The sequence below is a fragment of the Poecile atricapillus genome, chromosome 7 (genome assembly GCF_030490865.1).
Source record: "Poecile atricapillus isolate bPoeAtr1 chromosome 7, bPoeAtr1.hap1, whole genome shotgun sequence".
NCBI classification, from domain to species: Eukaryota; Metazoa; Chordata; class Aves; order Passeriformes; family Paridae; genus Poecile; species Poecile atricapillus.
The window spans coordinates 19,416,852-19,440,691 of record NC_081255.1 but is presented as its reverse complement, the minus strand read 5'-3'; the positions used below and the strand labels follow the sequence as shown (position 1 = coordinate 19,440,691).

Below are 23,840 nucleotides of genomic sequence, written 5' to 3'. Positions count from 1 at the left end.
CCTCACGGCAGCGCGGGGCGGGCCGGGGCTGGAGCAGGGCGGGGCTGGGGCGGAGCGGGGCCGGGGCCGGGGCAGAGCTGGGTTGGGGAGGAAGGCGGCCGGGGCGGAGCGGGGCCGGGGCGGAGCGGGGCCGGGGCGGAGCGGGGCCGGGGCGGAGCGGGGCCGGGGCGGAGCGGGGCCGGGGCGGAGCGGGGCCGGGGCGGAGCGGGGCCGGGGCGGAGCGGGGCCGGGGCGGAGCGGGGCCGGGGCGGAGCGGGGCCGGGGCGGAGCGGGGCCGGCGCCGCTCACCCGGCCGATCCGGGCCCTGGGCTGACGCCGCGGCTCCGCCAATCAGCTGCGTTTGGGCCGGGCCGGGTAACGCCCCCGGCGGCTCCCACAGGGACGGGCCGGAGCGGCCGCCGCCGCCGCGGGTGTCCGGGCTGAGTCAGCGCCCCCGCCCAAGATGAACATCATGGATTTCAATATGAAGAAGCTGGCGGCCGACGCGGGCACCTTCCTGAGCCGCGCCGTGCAGGTACGGACCATCCGCCCCTGCCAGGGCCTCTCCGGGACGGGGTTCTGCCGGGGCGGCCCCGGGAGGGGACGCCCCTGGCGGGGTCGAGGCCGTGGGTGGCTCCGCCGGGCCAACGCTGGGCCTGGTGCGGGGCGCTGGCCGGGGCGCTCGGCTCCGCCCCGGGGGCCGGGAGGGGCCGGGCCCGCCACGGGCTCCCGGCTCGGAGGGAGCGCCGGGCCCGGCTGTGCCGGCGGGGGCGAGGCCGGAGCGTTGGCCGGGCCGGGCGGCGATGGGCTGCTGCGAGGACTCTCCTCCAGCCGGCCCCTTCGGCCGCGGGCTGGGCAGGCTCGCGGTTCGTCAGGCTGGCTGCACAGCAGCAGCCTCGGGGGGCTGGCGGGGGTGAGACAGCCCAAGGTCAGATGGGCAGAGAGGGGAGAAGGCGTCAGCACTGGGGGCACGAGGTGCGCATCAGCTGCCGGGAGATACGGCCGGACTTTGTGCATGCAAAGGACAAAGGTGTGTCTCTCCTGAAATAAGCACCTGGGTTTTACTGTCTGCTAGAAACGTGTTCATATCGCTGCCTGATCCAGAAAAGTCGAGCTCTGATGTGGCACATGAATGTCCGGTATGTGTCTGCTTAGACTGTTTGGTTTGTTTTACCTTTGGTATCGTTTCTAAGCTTGTTTGATAGCCCATTGTTTCCGATTTGGTCTTCCCCTTTCTTCGCAGTAAGGGCACTATAACTGTCTTTTGTTCCTTAGCGCTTGTCTTGAGCTGTAATCCCCTTTCCTTATATAATCAAACCTGAACAGATTGTATGAAGATGAGCATCCAAGCAGTGTATGGTAATCCACTTCAGTTTCTTACGAGTTCTTGCTGGGTCACAGTCAGGTTTGGAACATGGTTAGCGTTGTTATCTGGTCTGATCAGTCTGATGTATTGCCCTAAATCTCAGTATTCAAACAGAACCAATGCTCAGCACAGCAGAGCTCTGAAAATGCAAACTCGTCAAAAATATATTGTTGTTCAAATTTAAGTTAACTTAAAGCAGTCGTTGTGGCTTCTCTTTGTGATGAAGGTATTTCCATGTTTCCCCCACCACTCCTGTCTTCTTCCAGGTCTACCTGCTTTCCAGACTGACTTCCTTTCCAGCCTCCACTTTCTCTTTTCTCTTTTCTTGTTGGACAAAGGAAGAAAAGGAGATGCAGTTTCACCCTTGTGATGGGACCTTGTGATTTCATTTAAGTGAATATGTGAAATCTAACATTGTGGTCTTCACTAAGCAATCTTCACACTGCTGAGAGAATTTATGGAAATTTTAATAGGAAATATTAATGATTTTATATACAAATACTCTTTTCTGTGATTTAAAATTATATACTTTTATAACTAAATGTAATTAGAAAAAAAAACAGAACTATTTTTACTGTATTGTAAAGAATCTGTACAAAGTTTTTGAGAACACCTGGCATAGTTTTAAAAGCCTTTTAAACAGTAGTAGTGGTAGTACATCCATACATACCAGTACATCCATGAATAAATTCCCTTCTTCCCTATACAGCAGCTGAACTTTCTCATGACTGCAGTTTGCTTTTATGTAGAGTTGCAAATGCCAGAAGCACTTATCAAGATGTGCATGCTATCCAAGTTGGTTAATCTACATGTGATGAAAATTAAAACAAACTTGGACAATGCAATTTATTTCTATTGTATTCTGTTTCTTACTGGCCACCAAAGAACTTGTTAAGAATGAAATTGGACAGTCTGAATGCTTCCAGTCCTGTGAAGTTCCTAATTGGTAAATTTGTTAGTGACTTAATTATAAACCAGATTCTCCTGAGAATGCCTGACTTTGAACGGTGGGGCTGTCGAGGGATGAGATCATCATTGTTGTGAGGAATTACTGCTCTGAAGAGAGACAGGCAATACCCTCACTTCCGGCTTTGCTTGGTTCCCTGATGTGAAATGTGTAGTTTTTCCCTGTCTCAGATTGAAAAACAAACTGCTTGTGGATTAGTAAGACTTGGCATGAATTTTGTATCAAGTGAAATGAATTGTCTGATGGATTTATTTAGCTAAATGAAGTTATATTGTACTTCACAGTCACTGAAATCACAGCGTGGATGAGAACAGCAGAGGTCATCTTAGTGTTTCTGTAAGGCATAACAAGATATTTAAAGAGTTTATCAATCACTGGTTTGTCCTATTCTAAAAAGCAAAATACTCCCCACCCCCAAAAATATATAATTCACAACTTCCCAAGAAAGTTTGTTTTAGCTTTTAATCCTTGTCTTTAGAAGCTTCCTTTAATGTCTAATTATAATTTAAATCTTCTTACTGAAGTTTAAACTCCCTATTTTTGTCCTGTTTCCTCTGGACAGGATATTTTTTTATATTCAAGGTAGCTGCCGTGGGAATCTATTTTGTCTTCAGATTTTACACGAGGGTAGTTGGCAAACAATTACAAAATATACAAGACTGAAGTACACTTTTCTTTATTACCTCTGGACTTTCATATTGGTTATTGTTTTAAAGCACAGTGTGGAAAATTGGACAAAACACTTCATGTGAGAATTCTCAATACCAAGTTTTGCAGAGGATTTCTTCATAATGTTATAAATTACCTTTTGCATCCTTGTTTGATTAACATCCTCCTGCCCCTTTTTTTACCTGACAGTATGGATGTTGGTAAACTTAATAGCTTTCAAATTTGTCCTTAGATTTTTACTGATGACTGGGTAATGGTTATATATTTTAAAACGTCATCTTCAGACTGATACAAGTGACCGTTTTAAATTTGTTCTGGAAAATTATTTCTATGAACTGAATATTTTTAACCTAACTTGCAGTTCACAGAAGAAAAGCTTGGTCAGGCAGAGAAGACTGAACTGGATGCTCACCTGGAGAACCTTCTCAGCAAAGCAGAATGCACTAAATTGTGGACAGAAAAAATAATGAAGCAAACAGAAGTCTTATTGCAGCCAAATCCAAGTAAGGTTTTTGTTTTCAACTTTTGAATTAATAGATATGCAATAAATATGTAAATATTTACTGCAATAGCTGTTGCATAAGTAATGACTAAATATGGCAGTTTTAAAATTTGAAGGCTGCAGTTATGCAAAGCACATTTTGAAGAGCTGGTAAGAATTGGAGACACTGCCAATTGCTGGTACTTCTGAACCTTTCAAATGGGGAAAACTTTATACAGAGCTTTTTAAACTGCTGTATTGCTTCCATACTCTGCTTAGTCTCAGGTTGATTGGGTTTTTGAATTGTTTACTGTTTAATTTAATTTCCCATTCTAATTCCAGATATCTTGGATAGCTGTAAGAACTCTGAAGTTCTTCATGGGGTAGATACAGTGGCTCAAGAAACTTCATTACTATTTCATTATTTCACAATACAAATCAGCTTGAAGCAGGCAAGATGAACTAAAATACCTGTCTTTAACAATTCCATTACTAAAGAATTAGCACCCTACTTAAGCAATACAAAAACTGTCAAATATGATTTCATCATTGTTGAGTCTCTTACTGTAACAGTAATAGAAAAAAAACACGGGCAGAAAAAATGAAGTTTTGTGGTGTGCTATTTTTTTTTGTTTCTGAAATTGCTGCTATGAGTAGTGATGTTGAGGAGGTCAGTTTCAGACTCATCCTACTGTTGTACCAGGGTTTGGAGCTATAGGAATTTGTTTAATGTATAGATCTAGATTTTAAGTCAAGACCTGGTGTCTAGTCCACAGATGAACTACTTCACTGAAAAACTTAAACCTCCTTTAGGTTTGCTCAAATGATAATTTTACAAATCTGCTACTACCTCTGCACTGAAAACATAAATATTCTCCTTGTAGTGACATACTGAGCTAGGATTTATTAGTAAAGGTAAATCATAACTGCTAATACTTCTCTAATGCCAAGTAGATAAATTCTTTATTACAGAGATGTTTGAAGTATTACTTTGGAAGTGTGTTACATCTTTTAGCTCCATAAAAACAGTATTTAAAAAAAATAAACCAACTAATCATGTGGGAAGGATGCAGTAGAACTTGCAGAATGTTCTAGCTCAAATTTCTACTTTTGTTTAGCCAGAAGAAATAGTTGTCGTTTTTGTTCAATTCAGTATTTATAATATGTCTTGGACTTTTTCAGAAACTTGTAAGCTTTGAGTATTGAAGCACTGACTGGAGGCTAGTGAAAGTGTAAAGAGAAGTTTCAGTAGAAGGATGATATATGGTAGTGTCTCAGTTCTGCTCACCAGTCCATTTTCTGACAGCTAAAAATACTCAGCACTGAGCAGTGATCTTTGTGAATGTAACTTCAGCTGTTTGTTGGCTTATTTGGGAGAAGGCTCACATGCTGCAGGGAGCTGCTTTTAGTGGTTGTTAGTGGAGTGACCCTGTCTGGGGGAGGAAAAATCACTTTCAGTCCCATTTATAATTGTACCTGTAGATCAGACCCATGTAATAGTCTAATAATTTAGATTTTTTTCCAGTTCTTTTGTGATTTAGTAAAAGATAAATATTATGGCTTGAGTAAAGAAAACAAATCACTTTTGATTCTTTTTGGTTCACCCTTTTTGCCAAGGGAGTGCACTGGTACCCATAATTGTCTGTCTTAGATTAATTTTTGTGACTTCCATGAGAGAATAGTTATTTACTCCGCTGCTGTTGAAAGTTGTCTAATTAACAGGTAGTATTAAAGTGTCAGGTTTGTTCAATGGAAAACTTTTTTGTGGTTGTCTGTACTATTGTGGGCTGAAATTAGTTCATACTGGCTGTATAAATAAAGCCAGCTAGGTGGGAAATGAAAGCAATTGGTCAGAGAAATTGGGTATTATATCTGATGAGTTAGCTTTTCAAATTACAGAGTCCCTGTTTAGGTGTGTGAGGCCTTTCCACCTAAGAAGCTCCCTGTGGTTTAGTATTATGATAGATGGGTATCATGTAAGCTTGACAAGTTTTCCTGATAATTTTGTTGCTTAGACTAAGAAAATACAGGAACACGAAATGAAACATTTTCTAATACCTTTTAATGTTTTGGTTTTTTTCAGAGTGTTTCAAGGGAGCATGGGAAAGATTAAATAATTCCCGAGGCTATCAAACTTTCAGAATATCTTCATAGGGAGCTTAGAGTAGTTGTTGAACTTAATTCCAATTGCTAATTGTAGTGAACAGTTTTGATCTTGTTTCTGGAGGGGGAACAGAAGACAGTTTGGCTTTTTAAGAAGTATTCTGTTATTGGTCTTATTGTGAAGACTTCTGATCAAAATTCTGAAAAGCTGTATAACTGTGGTAATGGAGAAGAAAAGTATAAATTTTCACTTTCTGAGGTGGCTCTAGGAAACACTTGAACATAGCATGGCAAACATGGAACATGGTCAGTTTTTAAGAACAGGATCTCCAGCTTAGCATTGTTCACTTAATGTTGAGTTTAATGGCTGGATTTTGAAATTCTTTCTTTGTGTTCCTTTTTCTTGTTTGTTTGTTTCTCTAACTTGTGCTTTAAATGACAATAATTATTTCAAATAAACATTTTTAGATGCCAGAATAGAAGAGTTTGTCTATGAGAAACTGGACCGCAAAGCACCAAGTCGCATGAATAATCCAGAATTACTAGGCCAGTATATGATTGATGCCGGGAATGAATTTGGCCCAGGAACTGCCTATGGTAAGAAGTAAAAAAAACATAGATAAATGGGTTTTTTTAACAATATAAAATTATATTTCTTCTCTTCCTCTAGATAAAAGAGTTTAATGACATTTGTATCAGTTTGAGTTGACTTGCTGTATAACTGAGCTTTAGGAGATGAGTGATGATGTTTCTGTCCAAATCTAGAAATTGGACTTGCAGTTGGAATGGTCATCCATCTTCATGGATGGATAGTTATCTTACCAGAACAACTACTTTTGGAGTTTAGTTTCCTTGTTAGAGGAACACATCTGCACATTTGACAGTATTTATTGATTTTTGTTTGTTCTTTGGAGTGAAAATGTTACCTGAAATTGGCTTCTGTAGTAAGAAACCTCTCTAACTGTACAGTATTCCTGCTTTTCTTAATATATAATATTTTGATAAGGAGAATAGTGGAAAAAAATCTAAATTTTATTCTTTCTCTAGTAAATTTATATACCTATGACAGGATGGTTGGGGGTATTACCTCTAATATTTTTACACTGCTGTTAATTTAAATGTCTAATTCTAGTGTTCTCCTCAACTCTTAAAGTTGTTGATACAAATTCAGCTGTTAATTTAATTTAAACAACTGAAAAATGCAGGTGTCTGTATATATTATGGTATGCAAAGTCTGATAGTTCACTCTCTTCAATTCTTTCTTCAAAATTACTGTCGGAGGGAAAACTTGTAAATAATGATGCTCCTTTTCAAAAAAGGAAAATCCAATTAAATAAAAGTAAATGTTTTATGGAATTCTTATGCCAAAATCAATAATGGCAAGCTTTGTTCATCTTACTTCCACATGATTTTATGTATCTGTGGCCTTTCTTCTGATCATCAGCCTCAAGTCTTGCTTTTTAACATCTAACAGAGTTGTACTTAGAGGCACACTGTCCCTTAAGTTGCAGAATTTTTTTAATTCAGGCAAATAAGATAAAATGTTAGCATATAGATACACTGTTAGGGTTTCAGGTGGTGTCATGAAGTCTTATTCTCTGAACACTATGTCCTTTCTAACTAAGCAGTGTCAGGCTGTTGAAATTCCTTTTTATACACTAATTTCAGTTTCAATATTTATCTTGCAACTAAATTTCAAAGTATTGCTCAATTCATGTATAAATGCATATTTAGAAGTTTGAATAGGTGGGGCTGAGGAAAAGCACATTATTTTTCCATATCTTAATAAGCTTTTTCCTTGCTACCAACTACTCCTGTCTTAAGAATGTTGTCTAGGAGAGGAAGTTGTTGGATTAAAATAAGTAGGTATGATATCCAGTTCTGAAATAGGTGCTCTCTATGGAGTTGCCATAGTTAGTTCCATTTTTAGAATGTGGTCTCATTGAAATCTTGCCTTGACCTGTGATTGTTTGCAATAAAAATGGTTTCACTTGTTGTTTGTGTGGTAATTTATTTTTGTGTGGGATTTTTGTTTGTTTTTATGTTGAGGTTTTTTGATGTTTAGTTTTGGGTTTGGAGTGGGTTTTTTTGGGGAGGGTTTGAGTTTTTTGCACATTATTTTCTTTCTTTTGAAGGCCCTTTTCATGGCATTGGATTGTTTTTCAAACTGCTGGCCTAAACTTCCCTGACTGTAGAAATCTGTTTTGTTAACCCCCTGCCTGAACAATATGATTAACATATTTTTTCCTTTGCAGGAAATGCACTCATTAAATGTGGAGAAACACAAAAGCGAATTGGGGCAGCAGACAGAGAACTAATTCAAACTTCTGCTATAAACTTTCTCACTCCCCTAAGGAACTTTATTGAAGGAGACTACAAAACTATTACTGTAAGTTGAATTGTACATTTTTCAGAATTTCACACCAACTGTAACTGTCAGTCTTCAAAATGTAGTAGTAGATAATGGTGTATTATTACTTTCCTCAAGTTAACATAGAAAAATTCAAGCAAAATTTGTGCCTTTGGAGTATTTTCTGTTTCTTTGCTGAGGTAAAGGCAAAATAATGATGAAAACATTTGTTTGGTACCTATTGTTCTATGGGAAGTATGCATACTGTGTATAAACTGTGTGGGAATAATTAGGATCTAATTCTGCCTCTCTTCAACTGAAGAACTTTTTTTTTATGTGGTACTTCATTAAAAGCACTTCCAAGTAGACCGTCTTTTACTTGTGAGTATGTGTACCCATTCTCACAAACTAACCTAATTCACTTTCAGAAAGAACGTAAACTGTTACAAAATAAAAGGTTGGATCTGGATGCTGCAAAAACCAGACTGAAGAAGGCAAAAGTTGCAGAAGCTCGGGCTGCAGTAAGTAGAGTTTTTTTTTTTTTTTAATTGGTCCATAATTATCAGGCTGATTGATACGTATTTATCAGCTTGACTGCTAGGTTATGTTTCCAGTCCTAGCTTCTTACCCTGGTTGTTTTTCTAGATACTTTTGTAAGAAATGCCTTGGTGGAACACAAGGAAACAGAAGTGAATTACTGGTCAAGGTGTTAGTCTTCTACTTTTAAATATTCCATCAAGCTGAGCTTACTTATTCTCTTCTTGTTTTATAGTAGATGAGCCTATACTGTCAAAAAATAATTGATATAACTTCCCAGTATGAGTGTAAATACAAATATTTAAATTCCTGCAAATGTTGAAGTGTGTGTATAATTGCTTTCAGCTGATGAACCTATCTACTTAATTTTTCTACTTCAAAAAGATTTCTGGTTTCTCTTTATGTATTGCTTACTATTTTACACCATTAGAGGTGAGACACTTCAACTTACATGACAACTATTATGACTCCCTCAAAAAATGCTTATTCAAGGAGATTAAGTGGGGAAAAAAGGGTTACTGCTTCTTAAACTCTTAAAATGCTCTCAATGAAGGAATGGACTGTTTGTAGTATGTAGTTTCATCAAGATATATTTACAGTATTTTCATAGCTATCTTTTGACTGCATTCCTAAAGGTTTGGCAGCTAATAATGATGGACTGAGAAGTGATTTTTCCTAAAAGGGTTCATGCAGGAAGGGTCATGCAAATAAAGAAATCCATACAATTTAAATACACAGGGACAGTGTACATGAGGGAGAGGCAGGAGAAGGACTGTCAGATTTTGCTAGCTTTTCCAAATGGGCATTTGTCCTGAAAGATCTTAGAGACATCATCTTGAGCTTTGAAGTGGGTTGTATCTTTGGGATCATGGTCCATCTGAAAACTAACATAATCTCTACCTGACAGTTCTGCTCTTGTGTGTCAGTCCCTGTCATGCACACTGTCCCTCTGTATTTAAACCATCTGTACATTTAAGTCTATGCAAGCATTTTCCCTTACATAAATTCTATGCAAAACAAGTCCCTTCTCTATTTGTCAAGCTTTCTTAATTTGTAAGACTAACAATGGAGAACAGAGAAGGGTTTTGATCAGCCCTAAATCTACAATTTAGAAGCAATGGATAGAGGAGCATTGGATAGTAAACTAGTCCTTTCCTTGACTTTATTCAGAGTTAAGTTTAAAAAAAAAAACAACAAGGGTTTTTATTATTAGCTTCCTTTGTGGTGTGGTAGCAGGCATGTACCTTACTTTATAAAGCAGTAAAAAGGCCATAAGGAGTTGTTCCCCTTGAGCCTAGTATTAATTGTGTGTGTGTCTATATATATATAAATAAACCTGAAGTTTTAATTCCATCACCAGTGCAGTCGTTCAGAGCTTGGTGCCAATTGCTGCTGCTATTGCTTGATCCTAAGTATTCATACAGGAAGTATGCTGTTTTATGCACAAGTAACTTAGTGCTGGAAGAGCATGAAACTCTAAACCTTTTCACTATTTTGCCTATACTTTAAGTTTAATTATATTTTGACAACAATGTGCATGTTTAAGAAGTATCAGATTGTAGAATGGCAGCAGAAATAACAAAATTGCAGTTCTTCATCCTCTGCAACATAGAAGTGAGAACTAACCTGGATGTAGGTGTGATGCAAATAGGTCATATTCTGCTGGCTGTCTTATTTATAGAGGAAGAAACCTAACAAACAGGGCTGGACTGCTAGGTTAGTGAACTGTATTGAGCTATGATGCAAATTTTTATGCTTTACCATTTTCTGTGACAGGTTAAAGTGCTAAATTTTATCTACATGTGATTACATATTTTTATAACTGGGAAAAATAATTTGAAAATTACTTGTTCCATGCTTATTGTACAACTGAAACAGCTTAGTTCAGTGTTTGAAATCCAAATCTAAACTGTTCTGTTTATCTGTATTCACTTCACAGTCTTGGTTAGCTGATAATCTATTTACCTGCTATATTCACAGTGTTGTAACTTGCTTTTGTTTTTTATCTGTACACTTAAGCAACTAAACACCTCTCAGCCTGAAGAGAATAACATTATGGTAAATGTCTCTTACATGCTCAACTTGCTGCATGTAAAATGGCTAAAGGTTTGTTGGCCTCCTGTGTTCATTCATTTTCCTGTCAAATGTTTCCTCTTGCTATCCAGCTCATTTTTGGATTGGTGTAATGCACTAAATACACTTATGTCAGTACAGCATTGGATGTTATTTTAATCAGATTATTTCTGATAATTTGAAATACACAGTATTATATTCTAATTTCTGTGGGTTTTAGGAATGTAAACTTAGGATACAAATGAGTTATTTTTTCACTTCTGAAATTATTTTTAGCTATTGGAGGAAAGGAATGAATTTGTTTTTTATCTTTTTAGTATGTGTACGAGTGAATTATGTGAAACAGCCAGGAGTATGTAGAAATTATTCCCTTCAAGCAATGTGTTACAAAGAACTGCTGCTGAATAATGTCACAGAAGTTTAGCCATTAACTTAGAGTACAATGTATCCTAAACTTGTTGCAAGGACTCCCTATTGCAGCTGGTTCTAGCATCATAGTTGTGAAAGCACCTGAGAAAGGGATTCATTAGTTTTGTGCAGCATAGACTGTATGTCCAGCCCATTCTGATTGGGGTTTGGATCTGCACAGCTTTTTGGGTCTCATCTCAATTTAGTTTTCCAGATTTCTCAGCTGTCATCAGATAAAAAAGGAGCAAATAAACTTGTTTGTTACAGTTTGCTCCTGCAACCTTTATACACATTTCTTCCTACTCCTGGTTGTGTCATCTTACAATGGCAGAAGATGAAGGTTAAAAAAGAACCGCATTGCGAGAGGGAATTGAAAGAGCAAGCTGAAGTAATTAACTTTTAGACTGAATCCCTTGCTGTTCTGTGATTTTGCTGTGCTGCTTGCTACTACTCTAATACTCAATTTGAGATACCTCTGTACCATTTTTAATTAAATTTAGCTCTCAGTCAAAGTGCTTGTGAAATAGAAAACTAGTAATGAAATTAGCAAGAGAAAGCATTCATCTGTTTCAATGTAAAAATGAGAATAGTTTTCCATACTTTTCCATTATTATCACACATTTAGGTAACTTAAATTCCTCCTAAGGTAATTTAGTTTGTCTGATTCATATTGTTTTTTTAAGTAGTTATGTCTTGCATTGTAATAGCTTGTTTTAAGTAGACTATTGTAATATATGAATTCTACCAGTCACACTCTCTTCAGTATCTAACTTGTTTCATAGATGTAATGCTATCCATATTCATAATAGATTCATTGTACATCAAGGGCTTTGGGCAACTGACTTGTAGCACTCCTTAAATCCCTGTGAAGTTCTGAGGATAGGAAAGTACTTAAAAGCCAGTGTGATTACATACTGTAATAGGGTACCACCAATGTCTAAGTTTGTATGTTTTTATTTTTTCCTCCCCCACTCTTAATGCTGACTAGATATGGGCTGAGGAAGTGACAAAAGTAAGTAAACCATTTAAAAATTGTGGAATTCTGAAATTGTAACTTGTACTGTAATAAAGGATATTACACGTTGTTGATTTCAGTCTGATGCTGGCAGCCTGATGCATTACATCAGAATGCACTGGGCCCCTCCAGGGCCTTTCAGATTTCAGCAGCAAAACAATGCCTGGGGCTTGTTTATAGTAAGCTGTTTCTGGCTGTCACTTAATACCAGTACCATATGATTCTCATGGGACAAGAAACAATAGACATCTACAGGACTTCTCTCAAAATTTACTGGTATGGTATCCTGTTAAGAATGAGCTTATTTGAAAATTTTCAGAAACATTTGGGTCTAGTAGTCTAAACTTTCCTGAAAACACAGATCTTCAAGTTTTGCCCAGAACATGGAACACCTCGCCTTTCTCCCCAGTGTCACTAGACGTTCAGCAGCTTAAGTTAGGGGGTAGGCACATCTGAAAACTGCACCTGTCCTGAGAGCTAGTTTGTAAGCTTAGCATTAGGCTTGGGAGGGGTGTTGCAGCCTTCTCTGTCATGCCATCCCTTGCCCAGGGACAAACTCAGAGGAGCTAATGGAATGTTAGGCAGGGCTGCTGCAGTGCCTTGAGAAGGGCTGTTTGTCAGGCTCACTGGCTCTGACAAACCAGTATTGGCAACTGGCTGTGAGGGGGTTGCTGACAGGGAGGGAGGGATTTCTTATTGATTTCTGTAAAGGAGGGATAATTAAAATTATGTCAATAGAAGGAGAGCAGGGGCTTTGGAGTATGGTTTCTAATGGGCAACTAGCTAGGCAGATGTGGGAGGTGTAGGGAGAAGCTGGGATATGCAGCTTCAAGTGAGATCTTGGGAGTTGTGGGAGTTGCTCTTCCAACTTTCTGTGAGTTATGGTGCGCACAGGTGAGGATGACTGAGTTCAGAGGGAAGGAGGCAGGCATTTAAAGTAAAAGGAAGGTGAAGTCAACTTTGATCCCAAAGTTTGAGAATTATTTATTTAATTAAGTAAAGTAACATTTGGAAGCAGGAAACCTGTCTGCTGGTCCTATATTGAGGGAAAAAATGGCAGGGAAAGAATACTGCTATAATGAAAACTAATCTTGAAGCTATTTGCATTTCAGACACAAGGAGAAGCAATTTTAAGGATAGTGAAATTTAACAGATTGTGTCTTGGAAAGAAGAAGGACTACAAAGTGCTTAACTGTAGCATAAAGAAGACAAAAAACTTTAGCTCTTGTAATAAATTATGTAATTCAAAGTCCCCTTTTTTATTTAGTATATAAATAGCAGAGACTATTGAGAAGAAACGACAACATTATGTACAACCAATGGAGCAGTAATCCATTCACATTCCTAAAGGCAGTCTGTCCTTCGGAGTTTGAGAGTTGGAGGAGGAAATTCATAAATGTTTTCAATTTAAATATAAGCTTCCCAGCTAAAATTTCAGACCATCCTGTCATCTCTGGCTCAATTACAGTGGGTTTTTTTTTGAGTTAGAATAAAATATGTTTATGGTGGCAATGACAAACTTTTGCTTCTTCTAACTCTGCATTTCAGAAGGAATATTAAATACGAGGCACAGCTATATATCCACTACCAGTGTTTTACTAAAAGCATGTCTAGTAAAACATTAGGGAGGTGATTTGATTTCATGTGCTTATATGTGTGTTGTCCCTTCACTGCAGGATTGCACAGTATTTCTAAGAGGTACTGTACTCCTGTGTGAAATCTGGGGAGATTATTTACATATGAATACTCAGATTCAAAACTTGGGGTCATATTCAGTAGTTTCAGAGCAAGTACCATTTTGAGGAGTCTTCATGAGATGTACCTAGTGAGGCTTTTTAATGGTTCTAAAACCACAATACAACTGCAGCTGGGAAATCTAGTCTTGTCTTCTTGATCTCTTCACTGTTCAGAAACAAAGGTGATCAGGCCAAAGCCAGCAGACTTCCCAAAGTCAGCAGGTTTTCACCTTTACCCCCAGGTGTAGAATAGATATGCTGTCCTGCTACTGTTCACCTAGCAGTACTGAAAATAGGGATGGGCAAAACTAATTAAAGACATCACATAATTCAGTTCATGTAAATCTCTATAAAACCAGTACATTGGGCTTTTGTAAATATATTTTGAGGCACTGTGTACTGAGTAAGTTAATACATGTTACGACATTACCTTCTTTTCCTTTTCTTACAGAAAATAGTTGTTTTCCTAGAACATTGTTGAAACAAACGTAATTATTCTGATGGCTATGTCCCTTTCTTGTAAGTTCCTATTCTCCTCTGTTTACTTACCTGACAGGGAGACAGAAACTCATTAGCAACTGCTGACTTCACAGAAGCAAGAGACAAAACTATTTCTCTCCAGATAAATGATTTACTTATTGCTTTGATGGGTTTTTAAAAGAAAATTAAGATGTTGCTTTTCTTCCCCTCTTGGCTATCAGATTAGCTTTCTTGTCTGTTTGTTCTTATGTTTTCTCTCAAAGACTGACAGATGGATTTCAGTGATAGTAATTCAAATTTAATCAGAAAATTCCAAGCAAAGATTCTTTCCTCAACAAACTTTGAAGACTTAATTAGTTTGGAACTTGATACAAACACTTTATCTCAGTTTTGAGTAAGAAGCACAGTTCTCTTTAGATACTTCTTCACTGTTTAATTACTGTGTAAGCCCTTACAGCTGCAGCAACTTCAGATGGAAAACCATTTCTTAGGTGACTATCATTCTTCTGTGCTCTTTTCTGTGGTTCCATGTGACTTTTCATACTGATTAACATTAGCTGCATGCAAGAACAGAATATTTGCAAGCACATAAATTGCTTTTGAAACCTAAGTTTTACTGGTATCACCTCATTAATTTTCCTGAAAATATATTTCCTCCTTTGTTGAGAATAATAATTGCTGCATCTTGGACTTAATGTAGATTTTTGCCCTTGGGTTTGTTTTTAGAAACAAGGCACTGAATAAGTATAAGCATTGAGGCGAAGTAATCCAGATTCTAGGCTGAGGACATTCTGTCTTGGAACAATGAATCTTAGAGCACATATTCTCTATATATGTGTTTAGTGTCCTCTTTTATTCCCCCCCTCCAAAGTACTGTAATTTTGGCTAGATTGAAGTATTGTGAAACTAGTGTAACACTGATAACTTAGTTAAAAATTTTTGAGAACTATATGTAACAGGGAATAAATTTGAATTATTGAAATACGAAATTTGTATGACATCATTTTAATGAAATTTTACTTTAATTGTAACACCAAGTGTTAGAACATTTTCTATAGTTCAGATTTATTTATTTTCAAAGACTTCTTGATGACAAGCTCCAGAAATACTTGTTGTGGTTTGGTGGCCAATATAAGGCCTTAAATTATGAGACATCCTGGTAAAATTTCACATCCAAGATTTATGTACAGTTGATTTCTGTGCAGTTACCTGGCAAAAGTAATATGAGATTTACCCTGAATTGTTTCATCAGAGACCTATTAAGTTGATTTATAGAAAAAAATTACATTATTCTTGGCTCCCACTGGGTATGCTGACCAAACCCCTGGTGCAGATGTGGTTGGGCCAGTGAGCACTTTGTTTCTTATTGGGAGAGGTGGGGTAATGCTGCTGGCCTTTCTTTTGCACGTGTAGTAGGTGTCTGATAATAAAGCTGCTTGCTGTGTACACAGGGCCTCAACATTTCTGAACCCAGAATGCAATTACTGTTCTTGCCTAGTGAATATCTGCAAAGAAAAATCCCATTTCAAATACTAAGCTTGTGATTCGTGCATTTGTATGAGGAGTTCTGCATCAAGTGGGACTGTTGCCGTGGGCAGGTGTAGCACAGAGCACTGTACCAGTACCTGACCTGCATTCTTATTTCTAGTCTGAACAGGAAGTGCGAATTACTCAGAGTGAATTTGACCGTCAAGCAGAGATTACCAGACTGCTGCTGGAAGGAATCAGCAGCACACATGTGAGTACCCAAAAGGTGTTGAGGGGAAAGTCAATATCAGGGCACCTTCTGAAAATAGTTGCAGTAAACTATTTGAGAGCTCTGGTCTATGAGGTTTCACTTCGTGCATTAAAGCATCAAACTACAAGGGCTGTTTGTTTTTTTTTTAATTCTAATTTAATATTAACTGAATTTAACTTTGCTTTCCCATTAACCTGCAGAATGTAGAAGCTTTAATTTTCATTCTTTATACCCAGCTTCCATTTCAGCAGATCAATTGAGTGTTGAAACCACAAAAATGTTTACTCAAGTATGTGAATTTTTGTGACATTTTATCCTGTTTACCTGGTAAATCCAGGCACTCTGCCTATCTGGTGTTTATCCCTAAGTGCCAGTATTGGCATTAGCACCTGACAAGGTGCCTACTCTTTCTTTCTAGTGTAGAAAGATTAACTTACAGACTAAACACTTGAATTCTTTGCTGTATTACAGGCACATCATCTCCGCTGCCTGAATGACTTTGTCGAAGCTCAGATGACCTATTATGCACAATGTTACCAATATATGCTGGATCTCCAGAAACAACTTGGAAGGTAGTAATACTGCATAAACTGCAAGAAAAAGCTCAGTTTTTAATAAATGCTTATGAATAGTATGAAAACTTACACTGATATAACAGTGGTGGACACACAGGCATGCTGGACTGAAAGGAAATGTATCTGTTCTCAGGTAATTAATATGTAATTACCCAGTGCAACTCCTACCCTAAGCCTACACACAACACTAATGCTTTTTGAGAGTTGATCTACTGAGATTTTATATATTGTGTAATTGAGAAATGTGAGCTCTTGGTAACATCAATGTGACAAAAAGGAATTTCTAGAGATTTATTTATAATCCTTTAGTTGTCCTATGCTTCATGCTACTAAACTACTGTGCAATGTGGGATAAGTTTTTATACTTCCTATAAATTCTGTTGCTTCTTTATTCACTAAAGGTCATTATCTGATTTTCTTATGAAACCCTGTTCTCCACTCTTAACTGAGTTGCCAGCATAGATATCATATAGGGAGAAATCTACTTCATCCTATCTATTACCCAGAGCACACACAGTAGAATGAACAAGTTTGTCCTGTTTTACTGTTTCATGGGTTTAGCATTTTTAAAGTAAGAGAAGAAACTGACATTAGTTTGTGGTCTTTATCCTTTATGTGTGATTGGTGGGAATGCAGAGAGATGTACATACTTACACTTCATAAAGCTTGTCTATTCTAATTCTTCAGAAGTCACCCTTTCTTAGTGTTACACAGATCATGTTATTTACATGAGTGCATGCACTGAGGAATTGTCCGTGCTTAGAAGTTTACTGTAGTGCCTATTGTAGGTAACTGTCTCTGAGGTATCTCTGTTTATGTTTTCCCTGATGAGGAAGTAAAAACAAAAGTGTTCTTGAGTCTTATCCTTTTCCTGACTTGCAACTTCCTGTGGCATTTGATTTCCTCAGTTTGTTTAAATGTGTAGTTTAAAGACTTTAAACTATTAAACTGTAGTTTAAAGTATTTAAAACCTCAATCTAAAAAAAAGCTACGTCTTTGAAGTTACGTCCCAATTTAATACATTCCACATATTCAACTATAAAGTATCTACAAATGTATACAAATAAATACAAGTTGTGGACTTGAAAGCTTGAAAACAAATATTTATGGTACTAAGAGAAAGCAACTTTTAAATTAGAAATTAAGTTAAATATATTTACACAACTATTTTGGGAGGATATTTTTAATATAACAGAAGGCCTTAAACATAATACCCTTATTCTAAGGAAGAACATGTTCCTCTTTAAATTCTGCTTTAGGATGTATAGCTTGTCCCAGAACTGCTGTTTTTGTCTAAAATTTGTGGAAATTGCTACTAGGTATAAAAAGAAGTGGATTTGAAGAAAATAGTGCCTTTAGGAAATCAGAAGGATGTTCCTTTATGTGGCTGTGATCTGATTAGTATTTTTAATAAAATTACTATGACTGGTACAAGACCAAAAGCATGGAAGCTTTGCAAAATTCTAAATGCCTCTAACAGTCAAATGAAGTTTCTCTGCCTATGTGGATTAAAATAGTTGTGGTATTAAATCTTGGGTGTGTCTTTCCTTCCTGGTGCAAGGAAATCCCACTGAAGTATAACAGAGAAGGACAGGGTCTCAGGTTGTGCTCCTGGCTTTGGAAGTGTCTCCATTTATAGGGATGTGGTGTGTAGCACTTGAGTTAAATAAGCAGATGAGTAGGTTTTGTGTTCTGTGCCCGAGGTAATGTGGGCACATGCAGACCAAATAAACGACTTGGGGAGCTCAGCTAGATTTGGGTTGTGTCTGCCAGTGCTGTGTTGGTTAACACATAGTGCTGAGTTACACAGCTTTTCACACATCTGAGAACAGTATTGCGCAATATTCTCGTGTAAGAGCCAAGAACTGTGAAGGACTGAGTTTTGTTTTGAGGTTGTTGATGGACCAGAGGCATTCAGCCTCTAAGTGACATCAGTTTGTTACTTGAAACAGAAACCTGCTTCTCTGAGGAGATGCATATTATGCTTTACCTGGGTCAGAATCTAGGGCGTAAACCCCTTCCCTGTTCCTAAGCTGAGCACTGTTCTTCCTGATGTACCCTCCAGAGGCAGCTGGAAAGAAGGTGGGGGGAAAACTTGTACTCAGCTCTCTTTAGAGAACATAGACATGTTTTTATGGATGTTTCTCTTCAAGGCAGCACCAGCTGCTTATCTCTGTACAGCTTCGCCTCCTGTGAGGCTAGATTGATTCTTTAAATCAAATCTCCCTTTATTCTTACTTTTAGTACCTTAGAATGAACTAAACAAATCTGCTTCAAATATTCTGGTGCTCTGGCTGCTTTTTTTTTCTTCCTGATAACTGGTAACTGCTTTTGCGCTGAAGTTTCTCAGCTTCCCTGACAGACAAATATAAGCTGTGGCATCATTTTTTTTCAGATTCTCTTACTAATATCTTACTCTGCAAGCTGTGAAATTCCTGTTGCTCAAGCATTCAGAATAAAAAAACCCTGAACCAGACAACCTCTGTATAGCTAAAGCCTTCCAGTAAAATGCCTTACATATGGCTTTGCAAAAGGAATGAGACTTAATGTCCCACTGATTGACAGAGTGGTTATAAAGTTTTGGCTTTCTGTTCCACTGACTATACAAACAAGTGACCCTTTGAACTGTGCAGAATGACTTGCAGGTAATTACTGTGTTAACTGAGAACAGGTTTAGCAGTATATTAAACAGTCATTTAGCAATATTGAGAAACAGCTGATTGTCATTTAAAATTAAATCCCTCTGGTTGAATGCCAGTTAATCAAGTAATAAATACATCATGAGGCACAGCTTAGCTATACCTACAGAAACCTGGGGTCTGGTTTTGGCTCTCTTTATTCCGCTTGTTTGATTTGTTCAGGCAACATGATGAACTAGTTTAAAAAACTAATCTAACAAATGGAAAAATAAATGGTGGAGTTGCAGTCTGTTCTTGGTAAGTTGAACCAGCTCTTTATGATCAAATGGAGTCAAGGTATGCTAAGAGAAGGAAGTGGGACTTCCTCCTTTGCACAGTAGTAAGCTGCTACCTAAATTCAGAACAATTTCCTGAAAGTCTTCCCAATTTTTACATGCAATTTGTTCTGTCAATGGGCTAGTGCTGTCCTTCACATTGCACTGCTGCTCTTTCCTTTCAGTGACATACAATTGTGACTGCAAGGTGAACATGTTTAAACATGTTAACTATGGAAAGTTAGCAATCTTCCTGATTTTTTTGTTAGTTCAGACTGTTGAATCAAAAGCAGCAGATTTTTAGATCTGACTCAAATTATAGAGTATGAGCTTTTGTGCAAAAAAAAGGGGTACAGGAGTGGGTCCACCCTGTTTGGTGACTGCTGCAGCTGTTACAGATATGGGTTGCATTAGTTCCACTCTTTGTCACATGAACAAAAAAGTTAGTTGCTGCATTGATAGGTTTAGTTTTTACCTGCATCAGCTCCCTAAAACAGCTCCTCGTACAATCATATGAGCACTAGTAATGCTGCAGACATGGTGATGGAAATATACTGATCTGGATTTATGTGGGCAGAGTTGCTACTGAACTGCACCTTCAGAAAGAATTTGACTGGGGAGCAGAGGTGGGAAGGGATGAGATGAGGTTATTTTCTGGTGGGTTTATATGTGTGGTATGGATAGATCTTCCTTATGTTAAAAGAGTGGGCAAACAAAAGGAGGGGGAGGTAATATGCTTGTATCCCAGATGTTCATGAAAAGGTATCCATGTAGAAGGACTGATGAGGAAAGTTACATGTGGGAATTCACTGGTCAAAAGAGTGGAAGGAAATGCAACTACAGTTACAGGTCATCGTGACTCACTCTACCTCCTAGATGCTGGCCCTTTCTTACTGCATCAGCTCTGCCACTTTTTGAAACCTCTGTTGACCTACTCTTAAAGTAGTATCCAGATGGATGTTAGAACCAAGTAAGGCAGCAAAGGGACAAGAAATTGTTATATCAGCTGCTAAATAAATGAGTTTAGCCTGCCACAGAACTGCATCCCAGCATGTAGGGCAGAGTGCCATGAGGCATTCTCAGAGCTCGTCATTGCTGGTCCATTCTTCCTACTCCACTGCCCCAAAATCTCTTGCTGCTTTGCTCTCCTTTTTGCTCCTTCCATTTTTCAGTCATGTTATTCTGTGCTTTCCCTTCTATCTGCTCTGTCACTCATAACAGTTTTTTGTGACTGAGCTCATTAGCTAAGTAGGAGATTATACACTTTTTCCCCCTCTTTTTCAGTCAGGTTAATGAGTTTAATTGACTTCATGGGAGGGTCTGGCAAGCACTACAGCTGGCACTGAGCAAGTAGCAGCCTGACCTAGAAATGAGGATCTTAAGTTGATATATTCATTTTTAGTGTAAAAAATACATTTTGTTTCACAGCATGAAGTTAGCTGAATCAATGAACTTATTTAGATTACAAAAATAGTTGTGTGGTTTTTCTTGCTTTCAGAGAGAGGCTGTGGTTTTAAGTTGTATTATATTTCCCTGATCTGGTTCGTCAGCACAATCTTTTGTGTAACCACATAATTGAGGAATGAGCAGGAGGAGGTGGAGGCTACTTTTCCTGGCAGAGCTGTCAAAAGAAATGTTTATCAAAGTACAGTCTGAATTAAGTTTGACCAACAGGGCTTTCTTGGTTTTGCCTTTTTTTAAGAGACAAATACCCAGGGTTTTTTAAGGTGGCAGTATTTCTTCAAAATTATGTTGATTTGATTTATGCTACTTATCAGGACCAAATATCTTTATTTATGTTATACAACTCTTAGTGCTGTTCTCATACTGCTATCTGCTGGTGTTTATTGCTGATAAGAATAAGAATGCTAATTTAGGCATGGGAGCACGTATGCCATGTAATGGCATATGTAATGTCCTGTGCAAAACAGATTCACTCAGAAGTATTTTTTTTTTCTCTCACAGCTTTCCATCTACTTTCCTCTCTAACAACAATCAGTCTTCCACAACTCCTGTGCAGAGTGTTTCTACTCCCCCAGTCTTGGCCTCAGCCTCTGCTTCATTGCCTTCAGTAAGCAATTCAATTGTTGCTTCAGGCCTCAGTGAACTGAGGTCATCAAGTGGCAGCAGAAAAGCAAGAGTTCTCTATGATTATGATGCTGCAAACAGCAGTGAATTATCTCTACTTGCAGATGAGGTAAGAGTTTTCTATGTACCTCGATAATTTGAAAATAAAATGGGAATGCTTGTGAGTAGTCAGTTAAGATGTGCTATATCAAAAAGTCTGTCTAGCTGATTTTTTAAAATTAAATTTCAATAATACCCTTGAAGCATTGTCTTCTACCTATACATCCTAATATCCTGGAGTGAGAGTCAATATCTGTGACACCATCTTAGCTTGCGAGAGCATTTGCTAGACAGTCAAGATGCAGTTCCGCAGTCTTCTTTTTGCCACACCTTTAGCACTGTTATCAATATCATTAGTCTTTCAAATACTGAATATTGCAATTTGGGAAGAATATGAAAATACAACTACTTCTTGCTTTGATGATGAAGGTTGTGCTGTGTTTATTCGTGTTCCAGTTCAGTTGTAGTCGTAAGTCAGAGAGTGTACAAAGTAGATGGAGAGAGATGATGTAGCACAGTGCTGGAACAGAGTTCCACCTTGTAATAATGCTGAAGAAGAAATTAAAAAAATAATTTAGGATTTTTTTGTTTTTAAATGTGCATTACTTCAATATTTTTATTTGACTTTTTACTTATCTAGATAGTGACTTAGATAGAAAACATGAGCTTAGATTTTCTGTGGAGATGTAGCAGATCAACACCATCTGTCTTTCTATCATGCACTCCACAGAAGTTTCTTTTAGGTTGCCTGTTAAGGCTGAGGGTGGATACACAAGATTTAAAAATAAAACATAATAGAAAAAAAACAGTAATTAATAGAATTTCAACAGAAAAAAGGGAGTTCAAAATATGATACTGTGTCTATTCTTTTCCATGGACCAGTGAAATAATTTTTATGAGCATTAGATTATGTTCCATGGATGGTCATATTAAATGGTCTGTTTAACCTGGTTAATCTCAATTCCAAGACACTGGGAATCAGATGATAGGCTGGAACTCTCTTCCTTGCAAACGAAGTTTATAATAACGTGTTTCTCTTTTTGTAGGTGATAACAGTGTACAGTATCCCTGGCATGGATTCAGACTGGCTGATGGGTGAAAGGGGAAATCAGAAAGGCAAAGTGCCTATTACTTATTTAGAACTGCTGAACTAAATGGTTGGCCTGAATAGAGACTGTCAATTATGGCAACACCATATTTATATACAATTAACGTTACGTAAGCAGGTTTATGTGTCTTCCATGTTATTGTCTTGAGGGACAAATACCAGCCATTAAAAACTGGCTTTTCTGCCAGCATGGTTGCACGGTCAATACTCTATTCAAACTTAATGTGTTTAAAGCTTTTACTTCATGTGCCAAGAACGTTTCCTACAGATTTGTTTCTACTGAAGTTTTCACTAATACAAGCTTCTACTTTTGAGTAATCTAGATTGAAAGCAGGAGGTACTGTTTTCTACTGAAATTTTTCATTAATGGCAAAGCTTTTCTTCACATAAAATAAACTTATTGTGAACTGATGCATGTGTAATGCATATTATTTGAATAACCAAAACCAAACATGAAACATAAACCATGGGGGTCTGTTCCCATCACGTGTGGAGCTCAGATGTGCTGAGGCACACGTGGCTTCTGCTGAGTGTCGTGCATTTGTCACCTCTGAAAACTTAAGGCAAGTTCTCAGTATGCTGAGATTTTAAGCACCTAGGTGGATTGACACAAAGTAGGGACATGCATTCTGACTTGTTTTTAACCTTGCCTTGTATTTTTTCCTTTAATTGCTTTCCAGAAAAGAGTCTAATTCAGCTTGATTAGTAATTATAAAAATTCTTTCAACTGCAAATCAACCTTTATGTTAAATTAAGCACTGCATTTTGCTAACCAAATATGCACTGTCTCCCTACATTTAAGTAGCTGTATAGATGAGCATACAATTGTTCAGATTATAGGTTGTAATGAAATTCTGAATCCCCAGTTCTTATGCAACAGTTTATTGTCATGTTCTAATTGGATTCAATTAGTTTTAGGCATTTTGCTTTGCAAGAGAATCTCCTTTTAATGCAGGAAGGAAAAAATATTTTAATTCTAAAAATGGCTTTATCGAAGGTAGTATTATTTGTAAATGAAAGAATATTTTCCTAAGCACTGCACCTTTAGTGTTTCATAAGCAGCAGATTTTTAAAGCTGTAAAAAGATTTTAGAAGTGTAGTTGAGGGGAATCTTCCTTTCTTTCTTTTACTCTTAGTTTCAGTATATTTAGTTAATTGGGTTGGACTTGTAGAAG

At 38.1% G+C, this 23,840-nt stretch overlaps 1 protein-coding gene across 4 annotated transcripts; it reads left to right on the top strand.

Annotated features, from left to right (window-relative positions):
- The first annotated feature begins 216 nt into the window (after nucleotides 1–216).
- Nucleotides 217–23,076, top strand: SH3GLB1 (SH3 domain containing GRB2 like, endophilin B1). Of its 4 annotated transcripts, XM_058842773.1 has the most exons (11): nucleotides 217–514; nucleotides 1,055–1,118; nucleotides 3,343–3,484; nucleotides 6,034–6,162; nucleotides 7,821–7,954; nucleotides 8,344–8,436; nucleotides 11,922–11,945; nucleotides 15,813–15,902; nucleotides 16,374–16,474; nucleotides 21,396–21,627; nucleotides 22,604–23,076. In XM_058842773.1, exons 3-11 carry the CDS (start codon nucleotides 3,448–3,450, stop codon nucleotides 22,709–22,711), a joined length of 948 nt encoding a protein of 315 aa, XP_058698756.1. In that variant the 5' UTR covers nucleotides 217–514; nucleotides 1,055–1,118; nucleotides 3,343–3,447; the 3' UTR covers nucleotides 22,712–23,076. The 4 variants fall into 4 exon arrangements, with proteins under 4 accessions (XP_058698756.1, XP_058698752.1, XP_058698753.1 ...); XM_058842769.1 differs by lacking the exon at nucleotides 1,055–1,118 and having other exon boundaries at nucleotides 218–514; XM_058842771.1 differs by lacking the exons at nucleotides 217–514; nucleotides 1,055–1,118 and adding an exon at nucleotides 524–1,009.
- The last annotated feature ends 764 nt before the right edge of the window (nucleotides 23,077–23,840 follow it).